This window comes from Mustela erminea, chromosome 19, assembly GCF_009829155.1.
Source record: "Mustela erminea isolate mMusErm1 chromosome 19, mMusErm1.Pri, whole genome shotgun sequence".
Taxonomy (NCBI): Eukaryota; Metazoa; Chordata; class Mammalia; order Carnivora; family Mustelidae; genus Mustela; species Mustela erminea.
The window spans coordinates 56,882,837-56,906,243 of NC_045632.1; the positions used below are offsets into that span (position 1 = coordinate 56,882,837).

Below are 23,407 nucleotides of genomic sequence, written 5' to 3' on the forward strand. Positions count from 1 at the left end.
GCGGGGTTTTATACCACGGTGCAGAGGATGGGACGTGTGTATTCTGGGCCACAGTTTACAGAGCCCACACCCTTCCCGGTTTTATTTGCTCCAGTCCCGAGAGGTCACTTCCCTAGTCCCACTTTCCATTTGAGGCACAGAGAGATGGGATTTGGTAAATTTGCAAACCCCCGGTGGAAAGTGCTTGGCACGTCGCCGGGCGCGCAGCAAGCGCTCGGTGGAAAGGATAGTTCCAGGGTCCTGGCGAGGAAGCGGAGCGCGTCCTCTTCGCAAGCCCAGATCTCGGGACGCTCTGGTCCAGCCCTCCGCCCGCCCGGATCCCCGGCGCCCGCGGGAGGGGTGGGGGGCGGGGCTACATTTCCGCCGTCCTATCAGCGCCGCCGGCCTCGGGGGGGGCGGGGCGCGGAGGTGCTATAAGAGGCTGCGCGCGGGGCCCCTCCATCCACCGCATCCCTCCGCTGCCCCGGTGTGCGGAGCGCGCGACCCACCCGCTGTGGACGGTGTCCGCTGTGCCGGCCCGCTGTGCCGACCGTGTGCGCCGTGTGCGCGCTGCGGCCGCCGCACGACCCGGGAGAGCCGCGCGGAGGTGAGTGACTTTCCTTCCTGTCCTCTCCAGGCTGCGGTCCACTCCGCTAACCTCGGAGGAGCTGAATTAACCGGAGCGGGTACCGTCTCCTGGGGCTTCCTGTGCACAGGCACTAAGCTGGGCGCGCTCCCTGTGGCTCAGAACCGGGCTCAGCCGCAGGGCCTTCCGTGCGTGGAGAAACTGAGGCTCAGGGAGACCAAGCCACTTGCTCTATACGACCTTCCCGCCAGGGAGCGAGGGAGCTGGGACTCAAAGCTGTTGTGACTGCAGGTTCCTGCTCCTTGAGCCTGGGTACCCTGACCTCCCTTCTGCAGTTCGCTAGCATCTGTTGCATTCCTGTGTACACAGTGGGCGTCAATAAATGGAAAACTGACGGCGCGAGTGTGGCGGGTGGTTGAATTTTTCTTTCCATGTGTGGACGGCCAGCCAGGGTGATCCTAAGGGTACCCCTTAGCATTCTGCTAAGGTTTACTGGGCTATGCCCCTTTATTATTTTATTTGCAACAAACCTGTGCAAGGTGGCCTTTCTCTTCCCATATTTCAGATGAAGATACTGAGGGCCAGAGAGCGGGAGTGAGTTGTCCAGCTAGAGCCAGGGCTGCAGCCCAGCTCTCTCTGCTTCCAGGGCTCCATGTCCAGGTGTGGGGCATGCCAGAGTTCCTGCAGGCTTGGGAGCGCATGCTGGGTCTGTCCAGCTGGAGTGGACATCTGCATACACTCCTCGTGGGGAAAGAATGGTGCTGGAAGCTGAGGACTTGGCTCTGCCGTCCCGGGGAGACCAGCTGCCCTAGATGGACAGAGCCAGGGAGGGCCCCTTGTGTGGTGCGGACCTGGAGCCTCCCTTGCCCGGGGTTCAGCCAGTGGACGAGTCAGAAAAGGCTTAGCCCATGCCTGCTCATTGAAGTCTAACTTCACCTGGACATCTTTGAGCCAAAAGGTGAGCTGCTGCTCCGGTTGGGAGAAGCAGCTGGGAGCCTGTGCAAATGCCCAGCTTGCCTGGCAAAGTGGGTTTGTAAATGTCCACCTTGAGCGTTTGTGTGCCATGTTCTGGCAGAACCAGGTGACCCTGCCTTCCCCAGTAGGGTTATCTAGGGTCTTAATCTGCCAGGTGAGAGCCCAAAGTCCAGCAGAATGAGATGAAGGGCATGCTCTCTTCTCCAAATAGACTGAGAGGGGGGCCTTCTAAGGTGCTTTGTGTTTTGTGCCCCTGGTTTTCTGCTTCTGCCTCTGACCTGGCTGTTTCCACATGGGAAGGAGGAGCAGAAGGTGTGGGAGCTGTATTGCCGGTGGGAGGCAGGTGTGAGGCCCTGCCACTTCCCTGCATTCCCCTCCCTGCCACATACCTGGGCAGGCGGCCCCTCGACCCCCATTTCACAGATGAGCAAACCGAGGCTCAGAGAGGTAAAGACCATGCAAAAGGCCCCCTAGCTGATGTGCCATGCTGTCACCTCCAGGTCTGGCTGCTTGCAAACCCTGTGCTCTCAGCTGCTGGGTCCCGCCTCCTCTAAGACAGTTCTCTTCGGGAGGGGGATGGGTGGCCGGGTGATGGGTATTAAGGACGGCACGTGTTGTAATGAGTACGGGATGTTACACACAAATAATGAATCATGGGACACGACATCAAAAACTAATGATGTACTCTATGGTGACTAACATAATATTAAAAAAAAAAAAAAAGTTCTCCGGGCAACCAGTAACTCCACGTCTGGCCCTGAACGTCACACCAAATGCGGTGCTGTCTGAGAGGGCTTCCAGGAAAATCCATCAGCAGAGTTAAGCCCAAGCTCCCATGTTCCCAATCCTATGCACCTGGGGAGGAGAAAGCAGGTGATTTTTATTTTTTCCGGAGTTTCTTATGACGTAGGAGTGGGAATAATAACATTTATAGTCACACCAGGAGCTGAAGTTACCTGACGCTCAGAATGGGCCAGCTGTGCCCAGGATCTACACAGATGCTCTCACGGACTCCTTTAGGGGGTGGACCTGGACCCTCTTCTTTTTACAAGTTGGGGATTGAGTCTCGGAGTGATGAAGGCACGTAGGCAACACGACAGCCAGGGCGCAGAGCGGCCCTCCAAGACGGGTGCCACCCCAGACTCTGGAAGAAGGTGTTCGCCCACTGGTCAGCTGCTTGCAGAGCCAGACGTGAGGTCAGGGCATCTCTTGCTACGTGGGATCTGGATCCCCGCCCGACTTAGGGGTGGGCCTCGAGAGGGGATGACTTGACCCAGGGCTGGGACTCTACTTGGTGGACAGGTACCCGTGTCAACGTGCGGACAGCCTCGCTCCGGGACCCACAGCAGCACCGGCTCCCAGAGCCCCTCCCTCTGAAGTGGGAGGGAGAGCTGGCTTGGCAGGGGAGGGCCCAGACCCTTGGCAGAAGAGCGCGAGGCCTCTGGAAGTCCCACACTTCATCCCTCCCTCCAAGATTCCTTGTTGGGTATCTGGCCTTTTGTAGGTTGCATTTGAAAACTGGCCTTTTAGAGGCGGAACTCTCAAATGCTGACTGACCCCTTTGGCCTTGTGGGAACTGGAACATTTCTCTGCACTGTCACCAGTGTAATTTATTACGTATGGGAGGTGCCTCTGTGTCTGCTTGCTCCAGACCTAGGAGGCTTAGGAGGCTTTTTTTTTTTTTTTTTTTTGTAAATTCACTGGTTTTTGATCAGTCCCAGATGTGAAAACCCAGCATCACTCAAAGGGGCTGATGGCTTGTCACGAAGGGAAAATACGACACTGGCATCATTTCATTTTATCTTCAGCTAACGGAGCCGAGTAGCTGCTCAGCCCTTCTTGGGATGGGGACCCCGAGCCTCTCTTCAAGCCCTCGGTGAGGCACGCTGTGTTCTGGAACAAGGGTAGTGCAGATCTGGGTGGTGGTTGATGGTAGGACCCGCCATAACCTTTTTTCTTCTTTCTTTCCTTAAAAAAAAGTATTTTCACATGGTAAAATATACATAAACACAAAATTTACCATTTTAACCATTTTAAAGCGTAGGCTGCTGTGGCAGTGAGCACATTCACAGCAGTGTGCCCCCACCACCCCTGTCTGGTTCCATCACCTCCAAAGGACACCCCATAGCCACTATTACCTGTTCTCCCCTCCCCACCAGTCCGCTTGCCGTAGATTCACTTATTCCGGAAATCTCATATACATGGAAGGGCGTGATACGCGGCTGTGGTGACTGTGTCTTGCGCTCAGTGTGATGCTCTCAGAGCCCATCCTCACAGTAGTGGTATCGGTGCTGTGTTCCTTTCCGTGGCCGAGTAATATTCCCGTGCGGGACCAGACCACATTTCATTGATGCATCCTTCCAGCGACGGACGTCTGGGTTGTTTCCACCTTTTGGCTGTTGTGAACCACATTGCTGTGGACATGCGTGGACTCGTCTTTGTTGGAACCGCTGTTTGCCGCTGTTTGGGGTCCACACCTAGACGTGGAACTGCCAAGTCCCACAGTCACTTGAGGGTTAACTTGTGGAGGAAATCGTGTTCTCCCTTCTTGGCTTTGTTCTTGAAGAAACATAGACTCAGCTCATCTCATTGTGGAATAGATCAAGGCCCTCGGTGACTGCAGGGAAATCTGGGTGTTCTGGGGGAGGTGTTGACAGTCCCCCCAGGTCACGGCAGCAACTGGCGGAGAACCCCGTCTGAGGCATTACGCCCCAGACTGTGTGGCTGTGGCTGTTCATGGACAGCTGCGCCCTCCCCCTTGTCAAGGCTGTGAGGACAGACGGTTTCTTGTGGTTCAGCCTCAGGCACATTTATCTTCTCTGATTGTCTCAAGTGCTGTGTCAGCGTAGACCAAAACCACAGGTTCCGGGGGAAAAATAAATTCATAATGCGGATCATGCAACTTCTGGACCATCGTTTAAAAAATATTATAAATTGTGAAATCCCACATTTTCAACCCAGATTTCTGAACTGTGTCCCATTGTGAGGGTAGAAGGGCAGTATTCCAGCAGGAAAAAGAACAGAGTTTCCATTTCATTCGTAGTCAAATGGTCCTGGGATGGAGCCTGCCCTGAAGTTCTTTCGGATTGGAAAAAACCCACTCTGATCTCTCCCGGCTTGGGAGCTGGATGGCACCTGCCGGGACCCACTTGGTGAGAGGCTGAGAAATCCTTCCAGAGCAGAGGCAAGGAAAGGTGCTAGAGAGTGCCCCAAGCGGAGGGACCGTGTGTGTGCAAAGGCCCGGAGACGGGGAGGGGCCTGCCCTCCCCACCCTCCCACCCCCCAGGAAAAAACCAACGGGTTCCACATGGCTGGAGTCTGAGAATCAGACCCTGAGTGGTGAGGGTCTGCCCCGCGGGTGGGGCGAGTTTGGATTTTCTTTTTTTTTTTTTTTAGGGAGAGTGAGTGGGTATGTGAGGAGGAGGGGGTTCAGGGGGCTCCGTGTAGAGGCAGAGGGAGTGGCAGAATCCCAGGCACTCTCCATGCCCGGTGCGGAGCCGGTCGCAGGGCTCCATCTCACGACCCTGAGATCATGACCCGAGCCGAAATCAAGAGTCAGACGCTTAACCAGTGGAGCCACCACAGCGCCCCCGGGTCTGGATTTCCTGCCACGGGCTGTGGGGCTTACACTTGAGAACGGATTGCTGTGAAATGAGCAGTGTTCTCCAAAGTGTGGGAAGCCATCCCCACTGGTCCCCGAGGTGACCAAGCCTGGGCACGGATGCGGCCCCAAAGGTGAATGTGGGTGGTGCTGCCTGGGCCCAGCGCCTGCCCCACACCATGGTCCCTCTCTACAGCAAAGACAGAGCAGCACCCTTGGAATAGAAGCCCGTGGCCAGCTGGCATCCGTGGCCAGCTGGCACCTGTGGCCAGCATCTGTGGCCAGCTGGCACACGCTCACTTTGTTCTGTTTTCAACGTGTGAAGTTTTACTCCTGCCTTCCATTCGAGGCAGAACTGATCATGTCCTTTGCAAATGGTAATGACGGAAAATTACCTTTTCCAAGGCCGTTGCTCTGCACCCTCAACGTGGGTCACCGATACAAGTTCACGGTACGGACTAGTGGAGCTAACAGGCCAGGAGTAGGGGCAGTAGGTGTGCCGAGGGTGGGAGTTTGGGAGGTGCTCGATTCGGGTGGGACATGAGGTCGAGACTGTTACATTCTGGGGCCACGGTTGTCAAAGTGGGGTTCCCTCTCCGGGGGTGGGTGTGGGGCACAGCCATCTCCGGGAACTTGTGAGGAATGCAGATTCTCGGGCCCTGTCCGGCCTTCCTGCATCAGAAGCTTTGTCGGGGGGGAGGCCGGCAATCTGTGTTTTAACAAGGCTTCCGGCATGTTCCGGTGCAGGCCTGAACGGGACTGTGCGGCTGATGAAGGCCTGCCCTGGGGCCCCGGCCCTGGGATGGGGTGGGGACCGCTGGCTAGTGGGGGCGGGTGTGAAGTTGTGTGGAAGGTTATGGATACAGGGCCTGGTGCAACCCAAGAGAAGTCACACGGCCAGACGGGAATAAGAGCCGCGGGGCTAGGACGGCCACCTCCGTGCAGGGTGGAGAGGCCCCCTGACAGGCTGTTGGTAGCGTCCTGGCTTTTCTTCCAGAAGAATGCCTTGTTGGCACTCATCGCTCTGGGGCCTGAGCACGTCTAGCACCTTCCTTCTAAGCACATTCACTGCCCCTCATGCGCCCAGGAGCTTCCCAGGTAAATCTATTTGGGAACCCCAGACGCCCCCCGCCCCAACAATGAGCAGTTCCCTCAGCAGGGCTGCAAACATAGCCGTGTGTCTGTATTCCGGCCCCTCTCTCTCTCCTGTCCCAAACCAGCATCAACACAGCCGGTCTGTTCTCTCTGGGGGAAGCGCCCGGTGGCTGGAAACCCTGTTTATTCCCGCGAACCTTCAAGGCTTGGGCTCCGCTGGCCGTGAAGGTATTTTCAGCCTCGGCATTGCTGTACAAAGTGCCCTCTCAGACATGGGATGAACTGGGCCCTGTCTGGGAGAGTCGGTGTCTGGTCCAAGTCGGAGGCCCCCGCCGGCCGTGGGGCTTCATCGGGGCTGCAGGGTGAGCCCCAGGACTTGCCTCGGCCCTGAGCCTGGGGGGGTGCAGCCCCCCAGGGTCCTTTCCTGCAGGCTGGTGTTCTTGTGCCTCTCGTGCTTCCCTGGATCCAGTCTTAGAAGACAGAACAATTTCAGACTTAGAAAAAAAAAAATTTATTAACGTTTCACATACCAGAGAGGAGGGAACACTCACTGGTGCCCTGGCGGGTGGCTTTTCCCCAAGTGCCCCCGAGAGCCCCAGCCGCCCCCGGGGCCCCTCCCATGGCCCTGCCCCCAGCAGGAACCGTTTCCCGACTTGTAAAGGCATAGGTTGCTTTTGCCTGGTTTTGAACTTGACCTGAACAGAATGGAGTCTGGCTTCTTCCGTTCGGTCTGGGAGCTCTGCCTGGGTCATTCCATGCTGACGGGCTTTTAAAGCGTAAGTGAGACCCTGTCACCGTGGGCTGTACCCCTCCCCTCCCCCCACTGATGTTCCTCTTTGCATTTGGAGTAAAAGCAGGACTCCCTGTTCTTCCAGGCTCCTGGCCGCCAGGCCCTGCCCTCCTCATTTCTCTGCAGCTTTGTGCCTGGCCCCGTCAAGCCAAGACGGGGACCATCCCCGAGCCTTTGACCTTGTGGTTCGTGCAGTCTGGGGCTCCCCTTCCCGGAGACTTGAGCGAGACCTTGCCGTCCACCCCACCCTGAGCGGTCCCTGTCCCTTCCTCGGCGGAGAGTGACCATCCCATTCTCCGGGCAGTTTTCTCATGCCTTCTGCCTTTGTCTGGTAACTGTGATGTCTCCTCCCTCTCCTGAGGGCAGACTGTCTTGCTTGTACTTGCGAAGGACTCCCGTGGCCCCGTGAGGACTTGCCCTGGGATTTCCGTCCGCACAGCGGTGTAGAAATTCCATAGCCCGGTGCTGTAGGATTCTTGAACTGTGCGTCTTCGAGCCTGGTTCAGAGCCAGGGGCCGTGACTCACCCTTACAGATACCTCCCGATACCATGAATCAGGCATTTCAGGCAGGAGCCCGTTGGGGGTCGGCCCAGCCCCGTAGCCCCGAGCACGGAGGATCTGAGCTACTGAATTCACCCAGGAGGAAGGAAGAGTGAGCAGACCGCCCCCGCACCACTGATTCTCTCCTCATCTTCTTACCTTCTCTCCTCATCCCTGCGAGCCACTCAGGGCCTCACTGTCGCCTCGAGGACCTGGGAGATCAGAGGCTGAGGGGCCCTCTGGACAGCCTGGGGCTACCTGGCGGAGCCGTGATTCCAGCAGATCTGACCGGTCGCCCATGCTTTCCCTCGCGGCCCCGGGGCCGTTCTGGACTGCTTGTCGCTGGGACCCCATGGTTTCCTCACGTTTAACTGAAGCTTTGCCGAACATCTACACCTGGGCCAGAAGGCAGGCAAGGGGTCCCCCGAGTGGGGTCCCGGGTGTTCTGAGAATATATTAATTTATTGTCCCGTCACTTTAAAAATGACTTTTCTTATTGACTATCTAGGTTTATATTGAACACACCTGGTTTTTCATTCTTTTTAATTTTTTTCTTTTGCAAAGTGAGCTTTCCTCTCCTTTTGCCCAGGATTTTGTATATTCTCCGTGTACTATTTAAGAAATCCCGGGGCGCCTGGATGGCTCAGTCAGTGGAATGTCTGACTCTTGATTTTGGCCCAGGTCATGATCTCAAGGTCGTGAGTTTGAGCCCTGCGTTGGGCCCAGGCTCAGGGTGGAGTCTGCTGGAGAGTCTCTCTCTCTCCCCCTCCCCTTCTTCTTCTCTCCCTCAAGTAAGTAAATAAATAAGGAAAATCTTTTTAAAAAAATTGAGGAGCTCCTGGGTGGCTCAGCCGGTTAAATGTCTGCCTTCGGCTCAGGTCGAGATCCCCAGGTCCTGGGATCGAGCCCCGCGTCGGGCTGCTCAGCGGGGGGCCTGCTTCCCCCTCTGCCCCTCCCCCGACTCACACTCACACTCCTGCTCTGTCTCTGTCCGAAATAAATAAATAGTCTTTAAAAAAGCAATCAGATGGGTTTCCTGTAGGCTCTTATTGGCCATCTGTCTTCGGTTGTGGACAACCCAGGGCTAGGGGTGGGGAGGCTTCAGGGAGAGATAAGGGCCTGCCCCGGCTGTGTGCAGCCCTAATCCCGTGGGGCAGGGTTTAAGGAAAACGGGCTCCCGTGGAGGAGGGAGACCCCGCGGGGTCTGGTGCTCTCCCACATGTTCATCCCTGGAGGTTCTGGCCAGTCCCGGGATCTGCTCCAGACATGCTGGGGAGACGTGCTCCCCACTCCCGGCCACAGCTTCATTCCGGGAATTTGGGGTGGTTTGTGGGTATGACTGTGATCTGCCCTTGGCCTCACCAGCATTTTGAGTTCTCCTCTGTGCTCCCGGGGAGAGCCAAGCATGGGGCACCCCTGGCCTTTCGGCTTAGCTGCTGCCCGGGATGGGCACGTTCCTGAATGAGCCCGGATGGCACGGGCAGGAGGGGCAGCGCCGCCCTGAGTCTGGGGAGCTGCCCCTTCGGGCCGGTGACCAGAGTGTGACTAGGCATCTGCCCTCGCAGACATTCTGTGTGAACGTGGGCAGGTTGCTTCTCTGTCTGGAACCTCCGTTCCCTCACTTCTAGGACAGGGCCCGTAATGGCCATGACCCCGTCAGCCTGTGGACCGTGGGGACGGAGGACCCACTTCGGGGCCCGCGGGTCTGCACACACGCCCTGGAGCGGCGGGCTGTGGTGCCCGTGAAACATGGTTGTGGAGCAGCTAACCCTCGCCGGGCGTGAAGCCGGACACGGCCAGGGCCCGCCCGCCGCGGGCCGGAACCGGCTGGGTGCTTTTTGTTAAATACTCAGGTTGGGAGCCCATTACCCGCGACCATCCGCAAACACCAAATCACGGGCACTTACAGTTAACTAAGTCCTCTTCACAACGGGGGTCACGAAACTCTGACCTCACCCCGTCCTGACCTTTTACGGTGCTTCACTCTTATCTCCGTCCAATGAGGCGATGGTGTCCGTCCCCTGCGGCGGAAAGACTGCACGGCAATGGCCATCTCGCGTCTTTCCAGAAATCCTGCAGTCAGGGATCTCCCACGGGTTGCTTGAAATAGGCCACCGTGGGAATATTTGTGCCGGGGGAACGGGCAGACGCCACATACCAGGGTGATTTTTACTTTTGGGACTGTCAGTGTTCGGACATTTGCCAGCATACACGGGTTCCAGCGCTGAGGAAGCCCGCGGTCCAGCGGGAGAGGCGGACGGAAGGAACAGGTGTGACAATGACAGCGAGCGCTAGGGCTCCTGCTGCTTCCCAGCTCAGCCGAGACTCAACCCCCGCAGGAGCACGTCGGCAGTCATGGCACGAGAACTGGGTCATTGTCATGGATGGGAGTGACCATGAACGCACGTACGGGCAGTTCCTGGCCAGAGAGTCCACACGAATGCCCCAGACCTGGTTCATTTTTAAAGATTTTATTTATTTATTTGACAGAGATCACAAGTAGGCAGAGACAGGCAGAGAGAGAGAGAGGAGGAAGCAGGCTCCCCGCTGAGCAGAGAGCCTGATGCGGGGCTCAATCCCAGGACCCTGGGATCATGACCTGAGCCGAAGGCAGAGGCTTTAACCCACTGAGCCACCCAGGCGCCCCTCATTGTTGTAATTTTTTAAAGTTTTGATGTGCCCGACTTGGGGCCCGCACTCACAACCCCGAGATCAAGAGTCGCACGCTCTACTAACTGAGCCGGCCAGACTCCAGACCTGGTCTGGAGAAATCTGGGAGAAAGTGGTTATGGCTCAAGGCAGGTCCTGAGGAAAGTGTGTTTCGAATTTAGGGCACAGTTTTTAACCCCCGCACGCATGAGATGTTTAATATGCTGTTTAACAGTTAGGTTTTTGTGTCAAAGCAGGGGTGGGGCTCTGAGATAAGGTCATGAAGAGAGACTCGGCATCATTAACCCCGGCCTTCTAGAAACTTCTTCACACAATGCCTCCGGGGCACACGTAGCATCGCCATCCTCCTCAGAATAGCGACCCCTTACGAAGCACCCACACTCGTGCTCCAACCAGGCCTCAGGTGAAAGGGCGCTGCTTTCCGGAAGCTTCCTGGCGCCGGAGCTCGTCCGCAGACCTGCCTGTCTTGTTCACTGCTGAATCGCCGAGGTCAGACGAGCCCTGTGATGCCCGGCTACCTCACAGACATGGCCCCAGGGGCCCCGAGCAGGGGCACACCACGCAGCCAGCAAGGGGCTGCATCACGCGTTGACTCAGCCAACGTTCTGGGTTGTTCTGGGCAGGCCCGCACCGTGCGGCGTCCTTGCTCGGCTCTCCCAACCTCCTCGGGAAGACGCGACCACACATTCATTTCTTAAATATTTACTGGACACCGACGTGTCAGATGTGGGCCGTTCGGTGGCCAACGAGCCGACGGGTCTGGGGCTGGCGGGGGCTGGGCGGGTGGGGTGTGATTCAGCCGTGACCCTGGAGCTGGATCGTAGCTGGAAGAGCCGGAATCCGGTGGGCTGGCCCGGGGCAGGGAGGGGGCAGGGAGGGGACAGGGAGGGAGCAGGGAGGGGGCAGGACAGGGCCGCGGGATGAGCTGTGGGAACAGCATGTGCAGGAGGAAAGAGCTCTGGCACAGCTTGGAGCTGCCGGCCGACAGACGCAGTGCCGAGATCCATCTTCCTGGCAGAATCTTCCAAACACAGGCAGGGCCCTGCGGCCTGACGAGCAGAGCCCCGGGCACGCCCCCTTTCTCTCCCTTGCTCTGGAGAGGCGGGTTTGGGGGCAGCCTTGCCCGGGAGGTAACCCTGAGGAGACGGGGGTCTGCTGATCCCACAGAGCCCTGGCAGGGGGCACGGGGGCTGCAGAAACTCATTTCACATCTTGGCGCCTCCTCTAACTGGCTGCAGGGCCTCAGCCGCACCAGGCAGTGTGTCCGGGACTCAGTTTTCTTTTCTGTAAAATGGGGTTGGAAATCGCCACCTCCCTGGCAGACTCCAGGTGCATTTGCGAGCTCTGGGCAGTGCTGTAGGAATCTGATGTTCTGTGGCTTTTGTTAGCCAGCCTGGAGTCTCGCCGTGGGCCCTGGGGCCTGAAAGCCCCACTCCCCTCCCCACCTCCCTGGTGGCCTGACATTGGGTACGTTGTCACAAGACCTTGGCATGTTGGTGTCAGGGGTCAGAGGTCAGCTCAGCACGTGAGAGTCACAGGCACGGCGACCCAGAGAGGCTGCATGTGTGCCAGGCCCGGGGATGGAGGCCTGTCTCGGTGAAAGGTCGCCATGATGTAAGGTTTCAGTCCCCTGGGGGTGACACACAGGTGTCTTCTCACCGCCAGGAACCACCGTCTGTCCCAGAGGTTGGTGCGCTGTCACCGGGTCCCCTTCCCCACAGGCTGTGGCTGGGCTCTCCTTCAGGAAGCCCACTCTCGGGGAGGCAGGGCAGCGTCAGGAAAGGGCCCTGGGACAGCACGGGCTGTGTCCCAGCGCTCGGTTTCTGCTCGCCAGCTGTACGAATTCGGGCCTTCTGGACACGGCAGAGGCCTCCGCCTCCTCTGTAAAACGGAAGCAGTACAGCCCGAGCCTCCGAATCATCGGTGGGTGAGAGGGGAAATCCAGCGAGCGGCGCACAGCAGGTCTCCCTCAGCGTCAGCCTCCCCAGCCGCTCGGGGTCTGTACTTGTCCCTGGGAAGCCCTACGCAGCCCCGGACTTCGCACGTGTCTCATTTGAAGAAAGGGTTTTAATTGTCTGATCGTGGGTGAGAAAGGGGCTCAAGGGTTTAGGCCCTAAGTTCTGGTTGAACTCTTGGGGCGGCAGAAGCTGGAGGGGCTGCCCAGGCCCAGGCTGCTGGCGATGCCCCAGCGAAGTGGGCCTAGGCCTCCTGATTTCCCGTGCCCTCCATGCCCCTTCCCCACAGTGGCCAGTGGGGAATTGGGTCCATAGTCCTGTTTATCCAGTATTTTCTCATACTTCTGGAGGCCTGAGCCCCCTCTGTGGGCAGGGTGGCTGTCCCCTGAGGCCTCTGTCCTCGGCCTGTGGACACTGCCTTCTCCCTGTGTCCTCACACGGCCCTCCTCTGGGGGCATCTGCGCCCCAGCCCCCGCTCTTAGGATGACAGCCGTCGGACGGGACCAGGGTCCACCTAATGACCTCCTTTTAATTTAATGATCTCTTTAAAGGCTCTGTCTCCAAATATAGTCACGCTCGGAGGTGCTGGGAGTCCGGATCCCAGCCTGTGAATCTGGGGGGGTCACAGCTCAGTCCCGAGCAGCACCGTGCAGGGTCCCGGGAGGAGAGCTGCCGGCCCCCTCGTCCTCACGGTTCTGCTGAAGCCTTCGTGGTGTCGCGAAGCCTAGACTTAGCAGGAGTGGGATGATTTGGGCCTGGCTCCTCCCCTGCAAGGACCCCCAGGCCCCCTGAGCTCTGGCCAGGCCAGACCAGTCTCAGAGCCTGGGGTGCACGGGGTGTGCTTCCCGATGCCGTGAGCTGGGAGACCCAGGGCATGTCTGCCCCCGAGGCTTTATGAATTCTCTGTGGGGCCTTGCAGACAAGCAGCCTACTGTCAAGTGCATGGTGAAGGCCGTTTGTCTTGTCTTTTGGAGTAAGGTCTCGCCCGCTGGAAGGGTGCCCTTGGGACCAGCAGTTGCTTCCTTGTCTCCTCATGCTTTGGGATTTTGTTTCCTTTTGTCATTGATATTTTTAAAAACCAGAGCTGTCCAAAGGATAGCATGGGCTCCCCGCCCAGGCCCGACCCCGGCAGTCCCCCTCCTTGGGGTAGTGCTTTGCAGTTCTCCCAACACAGCCTGTGCCCCTAAAGTGAACAGAGGTGGACAGTTTGCCCTCTTTGCTTGAGATTTTAAAATACAAATAATGCGTGGAAGATCAAAAGGAGGGTCCTCACATGCTCCTTCTCAGTTCCCCTTCCCTCACCCTGGAATCAGCCCGCACCGTGAACCTGGCCTGGTTCACGTGTGGTTTTACTACATAAACACATACACGCCCCAAGTACACATATGTTCACACAGACAGACACGTGTATGTGTGTATATGTATAAAATATGCACATATAATACACATAGATGCATGTGTGTCTATATTCATGTACACCCATAAGTTACACAAACTATAGTCTGTGGGTTTTAAAGTTGACGTAAATAATACCTGGCATCATTCTCTCCAGTTTACTCTTCTGACCCAACCTTGGATTTGGGACTTGGTCATGCTGACGCTCACACGGCTCGAAGTTGTTCCTTTTTCTCTGCTGTGTAATACTCCACCTGACTGCCCACTGTCTATTTACCTGCCCCCAAGGAGAGCTATTTGAATGGTGCCCACCGGAGATTGAAACCCCACCCAGGCTTGAGTCTGGTGGACTCACAGCCGAGTCCTCGGGAGCGATTCCGCTTCACGCCTTCAGGGGTGCGCTAGCCCTCTCGCTGCCACGGACCCTGTGCGGTGGTGACGCCCGGCAGCTGCTCCCCGACGGTGGTCTCTGCTCTCCCTGCGTCACGGAGGGCAGTCCAGCGTCAGGGTCTCGGCATCTGTGCCAGCCTGGCCTTCTGCAGCTGGGAAATGCTCATATATGGCGGTGCGACTCCTCCTGGAGCAAGGTCGGGACCCCAGGGGTCTGCGTTACTGGTTGGAGTCCCCGGGGGGCAGGCGAGCACGCACACGTCCTTCTGTGCCGTCCCAGCCCCGAGGCGCTGCCCCAGAGGGAACTCCCCTTGAGGGGGGCTGGTCTCGCCTAGTCGGGAGAATGCCGGGTGTCCCCGCTGGGTGGTGGCTATTTTTGTCCAAAGCACGGCTGGGTCAGGACCCTGGAGAGTTTCCAGGGTCAGAGTGGGAACTGCCCCATTCCCATGGCTGCTTGGCTGCGCCCTCAGCCTCGCACTGGTCCCTCCCTGCCCCTCCGCATCCTGCCCCTGACGATGCTTCTGCTGGCTGGTGTCTTGCAGACCCAGCCAGCTCAGCCCGTGAGAACTGGTCACGGCTCCTGTGGGGGAAGGCGGAGGAGCCTTGATGGGAGGACGGGACCCCTCGGTGTCCCAGACTGGTCAGGCCCCCGGTGGGGTTCCGCAGCCCCTTCCCCCAGCTCCTCACGCTACCTGTGGCCGGCACCACCCTGCAGTGGGGGGCTGGGGTGGGGGGGAGGGGCTGTGGTTTTCCTTGGCTCTCACCCCACCCTGGGTGGGAGCTCCCCGAGGCGAGGCTCAGGGCCTAGTAGCCCAGTGAAGGTCCCGTTTCTTATGGACTCTGCTGTGGAGGGCAAGCACACTCCGTCAGCCTGCGCTGGCTTCTCGGGCCCTCTGCGACCATCTAGGGCGCGAGGGACCTCGGTCACCGAGCTTCTGTGAGCCTCAGTTTGTGCGTCTGCAGAGTGGGTGGGGGGTGGCTGTTCACGGGTCAAGCCCAGGCTGAGCTGGTTTAATACTGACCGACCTCTTCCCCCACTACTCTCTGCTTCCCTTCAGAGCTCCCACGCCCCGGCGCTGCCTTGGGAGCCCAGCCTGCTTGTCACCCCCGTCCTTGTGGCCTGCGTGGCACCATGAGCTGTGTCCTGAACAGAGTCGTCCCCTTGGGGCTGGTGCTCCTGGTTTGCGGAGCCCAAGGCGTTTTCCTGCCCAACATCACTCAGTTGGAGAAGCTGCTCAGCAAATACCAGCAGGACAAGCCGCACTCCCGGGTCCGGAGGGCCATCCCCAGCTCGGACAGGGAGGAGATCCTCATGCTTCACAACAAGCTCAGGGGCCAGGTGTACCCCCCGGCCTCCAACATGGAGTACATGGTAAGTGCAGGTGCTCCCGGGGCGGGGCGGCCTGGGGTCCATCTGCTTTTGTCTCCAGGGGCAGGGTGTGGTGGGCTCAGGGCCTCCTGGCAAGAGAGGGTCCCCTGCCTCTGTTCCTGACACGATAACGGCACTCGTGAGTTCCCCGTGCCGCGGAGCCCAGCCCAGGGCCTCACCCTTGGCGCTCCCCTGGCAGTGGGAGGTCTGTGCGCTGGGCTTTGGCGAGTCCATTCGCAGCTCTGCTGCCTCCTTGCTGCGTGACCTGGATGTGTCCACGGCCCCCACTTTGCGAATCCCCTTCTCATGGTTCTGGGACGGTTTGATGACGTCATGTGGTAAAATGCCCTGCACCAGAGTCCCCGCCAGGGGCCAAGGTCACCGTCGTCACTGAGCACCTTGGTCTTCATCCGGCCCGTTTGGCCGCCCTCCTCCGTCTGAGCGGCAGCAAGGCCGAGTCCCTGAGGGTTGGGGTGTCTGTCAGCGAGGGGCTGGCAGAGAGGGGGGGCCGTGGAGGGTCTCCCGTGAGCTGCCTGGGGAAATGCCATGCGTAAGGAGCCAAAGGGCAGCCGGCCCTCCAAGTCCACGCCTCTGGCCCTGCCTCCACGCACCCCCGTGTGTCTCTGCCGGCAGCGCTTCCTGCCCTCCCGGCCCTGCGATGCACCTGCTGCTTTTCTCCCATTTTATAGACCAGGAAACTGAGGCCTGAGGTCAGAACTGGAGGTGGCAGAAGGGACTGCAGGACCCAGGCTCACAGCCATCGTCCCGTGCCTAGTTTGAGCCTTGACACCCCTACTGCCGCTGCCCACTTCCTTCTGGCCAGCCTGCCCCCCAACACCTTGATCTGCCCCGGGGCTCATCACCTCCCACATTGCCCCCCGATGGCCTACCCTGAGCCCTGCCTCCTGTTCCCTTCCCGACCTTCCTTCGGGAAATGTGTCTCCTGCTCGGGAGCCCCAGGGCCCTCTGTGCCCAGGATGGAGCCCACGTGCCCTGCCTGGAGCTCAGGACCTTCGATCTCTAGCTCATCTATTCCGAGAGGCCACTGGGTGTTCCCGGAAGATGCCGCCAGGCCCTCCCTCCCCCAGGAGTCCTGTCCCCACCTCGTGCCTTATCCCATCATAGACGGGACCGAGCTCCTTTCCCTCCTCTGGACCCCACTGTCCCCTTTCATGCTGCCCTGTGCTCCGTGGCAGGGTGCTCGCGATCAGGGACCCTCCCCTGTGCCTGGGAGCCCCTCAATGTCGCCGTCTCTGCCCTCATGAGGTGGCCTGTCACCATCTATACCACAGATGAAAGGCTTGCCCTTCTGGGCAGACACCCTTGGAGCAGGGCTGTCCTTTGGGAACTCGTCACAAAACCATTTCTTCTTTCCCTGAGGAATGTCGCCCAGGCGCTTACTCTGAAGGGTTGTGCTGATCTTAGGAGGAAGACTGGGCACCCGTTCACAATACTGATACATCAACAGCTGGTGCAGCCCTTTTTAGGGTTAAAGATGTAGAGAATTAGAGTCGAATTCTTTGTGACTTTGGGTGTGGACTCTTCCCCTGTCCTTCCGTGGACCTGGTGGTCTGGCTCGGTCCCTGGGGGGTGGGTGGGGGAGAAGGACACTGTCCACCTCCCCGGACAGCTGGGCCTTCCTCCTGGCCCTCTGCCACCCCAAGGCCCTATATGGTGTCCGCCTTGGAGCAGGGGATTTTCCTTGCCCTGGAGCTTAACCGAGTCCCAAACGCTCCAGGATCCCGGCTGTTCCCCGCCTCCTGTCGGGAACAGGCTGATCCCGTCTCTGCTCTGTGCTTGTCCAGGGGCCTGTATGGAAGGTTCGGTGCAGGGAGCAGGGCTCCCATGGGCAGCCTGGAACGAGCCTGCCACGTTTTCCTGTTTGTTTATTTTGTGTTATTTCGGGATTGAAGCTGGGATCTGGGTCCTTACGTCTCAATGGCCTGCATGTCAGGGAGGCTGAGTGTTCGTGAGTGTTGTTGGGGCCTCCTCTGAGCAGGGGCCCCGAGGCGGGGGAGGTAGCCTGAGGCCCAGCCCCTCTGCCCCGGGCCTGCTCATCTGCTCGCATCTCCACCCAAACAAGGGGCACTCATTTGAGAAAGTGTCTTGAAAATCCAGCTCCCTGCTCAGCCCCGCCTGCTGGGGCTTCAGTTGGGTCCTTTGAAATAGCTTTAGCCCTGAAAGGTGGATTTTAAAATTCCAAAGAGTTTAGACACCCTATTTTGAGTTTTTATAGGTGGACAGGCTCTGAAGCCAGCCTTCCTGGGTTTAGGGGAGCTGCCACTCACTTGGTCGCTGTGTGACTTCAGGCAGATGAGTTGGCTCTGTGTTAATGTTGGCTCTCTGTGTTAATGTCTCCTCACCTGCACAGTGGGGACAATAAAAGTACCTTTCTCATAGCATTGTTTGGAGGAGCTGATGAGATAATGCATAAGTACTAAATAAATGTTAACTATATTGTTGCCATGACTATTTTAGTAACTTGTTATCTTAGCCAAGTGGGACAGGCACTTGGTGACGGCATGCAGAGCAAGCCGAGAACTCCTTGGAAGCCAGATCAAGCTGGGTTGTTAAAGTTCTAACTTCCTGCTGTGTGACCTTAGGCAAGTTGCCTAACCTCTCTTAGCCTCAAGGAGTTTTGTGTGTGTGTGTGGGTGTGTGTGGTTTTTTGTTTTTGTTTTTGTCTGCAACAATGGGAAAATATAACATACCTCAGGGGCTTATTCCAAGAATTAAATAAGAAAGTGGTGCTAAGAATGTTCTCTGGCAAGTGGCAGGTGTTCAGGGACAGGGCCTAACCCTGCCCCTGGCACATAGTAGGTGCTCAAGGAAGTTAATTTCCTTAATATCAAAATACAGTTTGCTGAGAGCTGCCCTGCACCTTGCCTGGGAGCTTGATGCCTCTCGTTCAGCTTGCCTCCAAATCCTGTTCCGGCAGCATCGTTAGCCTAGACGGGGAAACAGGCTCAGAGACGTGAAGCCACTTGTCCACGGTCACACAGCCAGCAACCGGCAGAGCCTGGCCCCGGGGATAGGCTCCCCTCACACAAACACTCTCGCCAGTGCCCCCCAACTGCCCAGGGCTTTCCCTCCTTCCCTCAGTCTCCCTCTGGGGGTAGAGAAGGCCCACCTGCGCCTGTCTGCGGTCTTCCTGCGAGCCGGGCTCGGCTGGAGCAGAGGAGGTTGGGAGGTGAAGGGCGGGCCCGAAAGGAGGCCTTGGATGCAGGGACGGGAGAGAGCTCTGTCCTTGTTGGGCTGTGTCCTCTGTCTCCAGCCAGAATTTCAGAAGCCCTTAACCCCCAGCGATCTGCCAGGACCCTCCCTACCGCCCCTCCCACTGAGCTGTAGAAAACGTTATGGACGCAGACCAAAGGCACACAAGGTTCACGTTGATCAGAATAAACACTGAATTTCTGAGAAGCCAGTGGGCCTTGGGGTGGGGTCAGCGCCTGCACGGGGTCTGCCCTGCCTCCCTGGACTTTGGGAAGGGCCTTGGCTAGCCACGGCCAGAGGGATCTTGGTGCTCCTCCCGCCCCCACCGCCCTCCCCTCGCAGCGGACGCGGTCTGTTCCGTCCTCGCTCGGAGATGGAGTCACCAAGTTGGTCTAGGTAGTTGGTTTGGAAGCGGGTGAGCCACAAGTCTGAAAGACGGGAAGGCGGAAATCCAACGTCACGGGATACTGTGGGGTCTCCGGATCGGAGTGGGGGCTTGGATCGGGTACGTAAAGGGAGCAGCAGGAGAAGCCCCCAGCAGAAGGCAGGCCTGTCCCCTCTGCACTGCAGGCTGTCCCGGGCTTAGGAGAAGGATCCCAGGCAGAAGGGACACAGTGCCTGGTGGGCACGAAGGTGGCGGGGGGGGCGGGTGTGTGTGGGGCAGGGCACTGTCAGCAAGAGCGGAGTCTGACGTCAGAATGGACCCGGGAGGTCCTGTGCAACCTAAGTGGGGGCTGTGCCCAGGCTGTGACCCAATCCACAGAGGCGTATGCCCTCGGCCAGGCCTCGGCCCTGGACGTTCTGGAGTGTCTGGCGTTGAGGCTGGAAAGAGGTGGCCAGGTGGACGTGGGGAGGCACTCGACTTCAAGCCATGCCGTCCTGGGGGCCACAGCCAGCGCCGCCAGTCTCCCATTCCCGGCCACGTCCCGGGACCCTGCCTGCCTGTCTCTCCGCGAGCACCTACTGTGTGTGCGGGGCTGGGGCTCTCCCGAGAGGGAACAGCAGTTGCTGGCCTGCCTGCGAGCCGGGGCATCTGCCTGATGACCGGGAGGAGGCGGGACAGCAGCTGGCCGGAGGGCCGCTTGGCATCTGTCCCGCCGCAGAAGAGCGGTGACCCCGCTGCTTTGTTCACCGTGTTCCTTCCCGGGGAGCTATGTGCGTCCCCGGGCCAGCTGGGAGGCAGGCCGGGCGGCGCAGCCGGTTTCAGATCCTCTGGCCCAGACCCTGCCCTTGCCCCCACCCCTCCCCCCGCCCTGATTCAGGGTGGGCTGGGCCGCAGGAGAGCCCGATGGGCCGAGGCCAAAGCATTTTTTGCTCCCCCCACCTTTTTTTTAGAACAGTAAAATGCATAAATCATAAAATTCACTCTTCCGACGACTTTGAAGCCTACAGTTCTGTGGTGTGAAGCACATTCGCGGGGCTGTGCCGAGGACACCGCCATCAGTGGGACTCAGGCATCTTCCTGTTTCACCCACGAGGAGGCAGAGGCCACGGGGTGGGCTCGCCCGTCTCCCAGGCAAGCGGGAGCCCCGAGCAGTAGCTTCTAGGACGGCCATGGGCCAGGCTCCCCTGAGATCCCTGAGGCCCTGCCCCTTCCCGCTGGCCGGGTCAGGAAGCTCTCCAACCCCTGCATGGCCCCCGGAGTCCAGGAACGGAGCCTCCGGGCTCCACGCAGGGCCCACGCGGGGGGTGCGTGGCTGCAGGTTTGGTCCTTGTGCTCATCCTTGACTCTGGCGGGCCGGGTCTGCTCTCCCTGCAGACTTGGGACGAGGAGCTGGAGCGGTCGGCGGCGGCGTGGGCTCACGAGTGCATCTGGGAGCACGGGCCCACCGGTCTGCTGGTGTCCATCGGGCAGAACCTGGCTGTCCACTGGGGCAGGTAAGAGCTGTCGCGGCCCCCCCCCCCTTACGTGTGAACCAGCCGCCTCTGTGGGCACCTGCCGTGTGCCGGCCTGGGTGCTCGCCGTCCATGGCCACAGTTACGTCTGCAGGAACCCCTGAGCCATTTACGTGTGGGTGAACATGCTCAGGGCCCAAGGGCACTTCTGAGTAGTTGTAAAACGGACGCGAGCCTGCTCGTTGGCTCCAGACACTGACCCCCGGGCTTGGGCTTTCCAGCTTGGGGGCCCCAGTGCACGTACGTCCTTGAAAGGATTCCCGAGCCCGTTGCAGCAGGGTCGGGGGGACACTGGAATGTTGGCCTTGCTGTGCTGGGTCAGGGTATCTTCTCTGCCCCCCGGGTCTGGGTTCTGCTCCTCCTCCAGGCCCAGCCAGGTTCTACCTGGTGAGCAGCTGTCCCTCCCCTCGCCCTCCTCGTCCAGCCTAGGGGAGGCTCCCCCTCACCACCGAGGCCCTCTGGCCTGGAGGAGGCCCTTGAACGTGGCCTCTAAGAGGTGCCCACCTGAGCACCCACCCGGCCGAGGGCTGGTTTCCTCAGGGGACGTGGGGAATGGGCCTTTGCTCTGTGCAAACTTGCCGACTGACCAGACAACGTGGTGTGGACGCGGGTCCTCCGGGGCTGGACCCAGAGCTGGCGGGGGCTCACGCCCACTTGTGCTTTGCTACATCGCTGAAAAGTTGCACAGGACTTGAAGTATAGGTCTCCCGACTCACAGCCCAGACAATCCCCAGCCCCGTAAGCACCTGAGTTCCGTGCGGCTGTGAGCCGTCCACTTGCTTTAGGTCAGTGTCTTTCTGGAACAGAACCTAGCCAGTGTCGTGAGGGGCCCAGATGGGACCCGGTGGAAGGGAACCCACACCTGTTATTATTATTATTATTTTTGGTCTCCTGCTGAATTCTGCTTTTTATAAAATCAGTCTTCCGGTGGCATGAAAAGAAAACGTCTACAGGGAGAAACCCATCATTCCGCCGGCCTGGCTTGGCAGCCGGAATATTCCTGGACTCCTGTGTAGCCTCTGGCTGTGGGCCGCATATTTTTTCATCGTGGTAACGGTGGCCAGGACAGCCTTGAATTCTTTCCCTCCTTCTCATCCACGATCAGACCCGTCTTCTATTCCGTGGCCGTCCTGCGGATCCTTGTCAAGGCTGCCTTCGGGCCGTCAAGGCTGCCTTCGGGCCGTCAAGCCGACAGGCGGAAAGTTAGCCTCTCCCTTCTTGGAGCTGGTCCTGCTGTGGCTGTGTCAGGCTTAGTGCTGGGGCGGATGGTGCAGAGCACACAAAGATCTTGCCCCTGCGGGATCCACAGTGCCGACCTGCTTTCCCCAAGAGACCCCCTCATTCTCTGGGCCCCCATAGCAGCCTGGCCATGGCGCTCCGGGGACACAGATGGGCATGGGTGTCCCCACGAAGCCCTGTGGCTCTGTGGCTGTGCAGCCGCCAGCGACCTTCCCCAAGCCAGCCCCGACTACGTCACTGACCACCGCCAGGCGCTCTGGGCTGTGACAGTAATTGTTACAAGACCTCTAACTGCCCGCCTCACCGCAGGGCTCTCAGACACGGCCAGAGCCCTTGTGTCTTCTCTCTTTATCGAAACCGCTTTGTTTACACGTGCTGGGGCCGCTGACCGGGGATCTGTGTCCAGTTTGTTTTCTTTCCCGGGAAGAAAGCAACGATGCCAGCCCGGACGGGTGGGGCCGTGGCCACCCATGGTGATGACCAGCGTGGGGGAAGGGGAGGGCTCAGGGGTTAGACTTGAAATAGAAAGTTCTGGAAAGGGCTTGCCCATGTGATGGCAGAGCTCTGCTTCTCTGCAGGTTTCTGTACTTGCCGTTTAGTTCTATTTCTATTATTTATTTTCGACCTTGTATCTGAGTCCTTGGGTCTTCCCCCTGCTCCCCGGCAGGTGAGGAATGAAGCCAGCCACGGCGATATGGAAATGTTCGCCTCTAGGCTCCCCCGTGTGCCCTGTCCCGCATCGTGGGCTGGTTTTGCCCCGTTTTAGGTGTTCCCTGGCGTCCCACCCGCGCGTTACCCGGATGGTACTTACTTGCTGTTTTCCTCTGCATTGACTTCAAAGGGACTCGTGTCGTCCATCAAGTTGTTTTAAAGAATCACACCTGGGAAATTAGGGGCCTGTGGGCATAAATACGTAATTGTAATATAAGCAGTGACTTGTTGGGGGCCAGGCAAACGTTTCCTGCATACACAGGTGGAGGGTGGGCCTCCCAGAGACTCTCCTGGAACCCAGGCACTCCGGGAATGCCCGGGGGGGCTCCTTGTAAGTTTGGGTTCTAGGCACTTATAGCAGGTCCTGGGACAGGATTTGGGGCCATTCATGCACAGCAGCCCTGTCCTCTAGCCTGCCCCATGGACGGCTGTGCTGTGAGCCGCGGTCTCGGTCTGTCGGGTGGGTGGTGGCTGGGACGTAACCAGCTGGTCGGCCCCGCAGGTACCGCTCTCCCGGCTTCCATGTGCAGTCGTGGTATGACGAGGTGAGGGACTACACCTACCCCTACCCCCACGAGTGCAACCCCTGGTGTCCGGAGAGGTGCTCTGGGCCCATGTGCACCCACTACACACAGGTAAGCCCCGAGGCCCTCGCGCGACCTCAGCCCAGCACCCCCAGACCCCGTCACTCAGCTGGCCCTTCGGGCCTGCTCCTCAGTTGGAAGACTCCACTCTCACATTACCATCATGTTTCCCTTTAATTTGGTGTTCCTCAAAGTCCGGCTGTTGGGCCAAGCGTGGGTTTGTGACACAAGTGTGGAAACTGGGAGTAAGCTCTAGAAACTTGTGTGGCAGTCCTCTGTCGCTGGCACATTTTCCTTGTGGGTGATTTGTTTCTGTTTGGGGTGTGTGTGTGCATGTGTGTGTGTGTGTGCGCACGTGCGTGTGTTTAACAAACATATGGATCTTCAGGGATTAGGGAAAAACTCTGGTCCATCACCC

The 23,407-nt window shown here is 58.8% G+C and overlaps 1 protein-coding gene across 3 annotated transcripts in view; it reads left to right on the plus strand.

Moving 5' to 3' along the window:
• Positions 1-432: 432 nt before the first annotated feature.
• Positions 433-23,407, plus strand: part of CRISPLD2 (cysteine rich secretory protein LCCL domain containing 2) — a 62,128-nt gene continuing 39,153 nt past the window's right edge. The window contains exons 1-4 of one of the 3 annotated variants that reach the window (XM_032323872.1): positions 433-586; positions 15,036-15,349; positions 20,319-20,437; positions 22,908-23,040. In XM_032323872.1, coding sequence (XP_032179763.1) covers positions 15,110-15,349; positions 20,319-20,437; positions 22,908-23,040 — 492 coding nt within the window. In that variant the 5' untranslated portion in view covers positions 433-586; positions 15,036-15,109. Of the gene's footprint in view, positions 587-6,991; positions 7,013-14,596; positions 14,618-15,035; positions 15,350-20,318; positions 20,438-22,907; positions 23,041-23,407 lie in introns of those variants that run through there. The other 2 variants (XM_032323870.1, XM_032323869.1) reach the window with 2 other exon arrangements.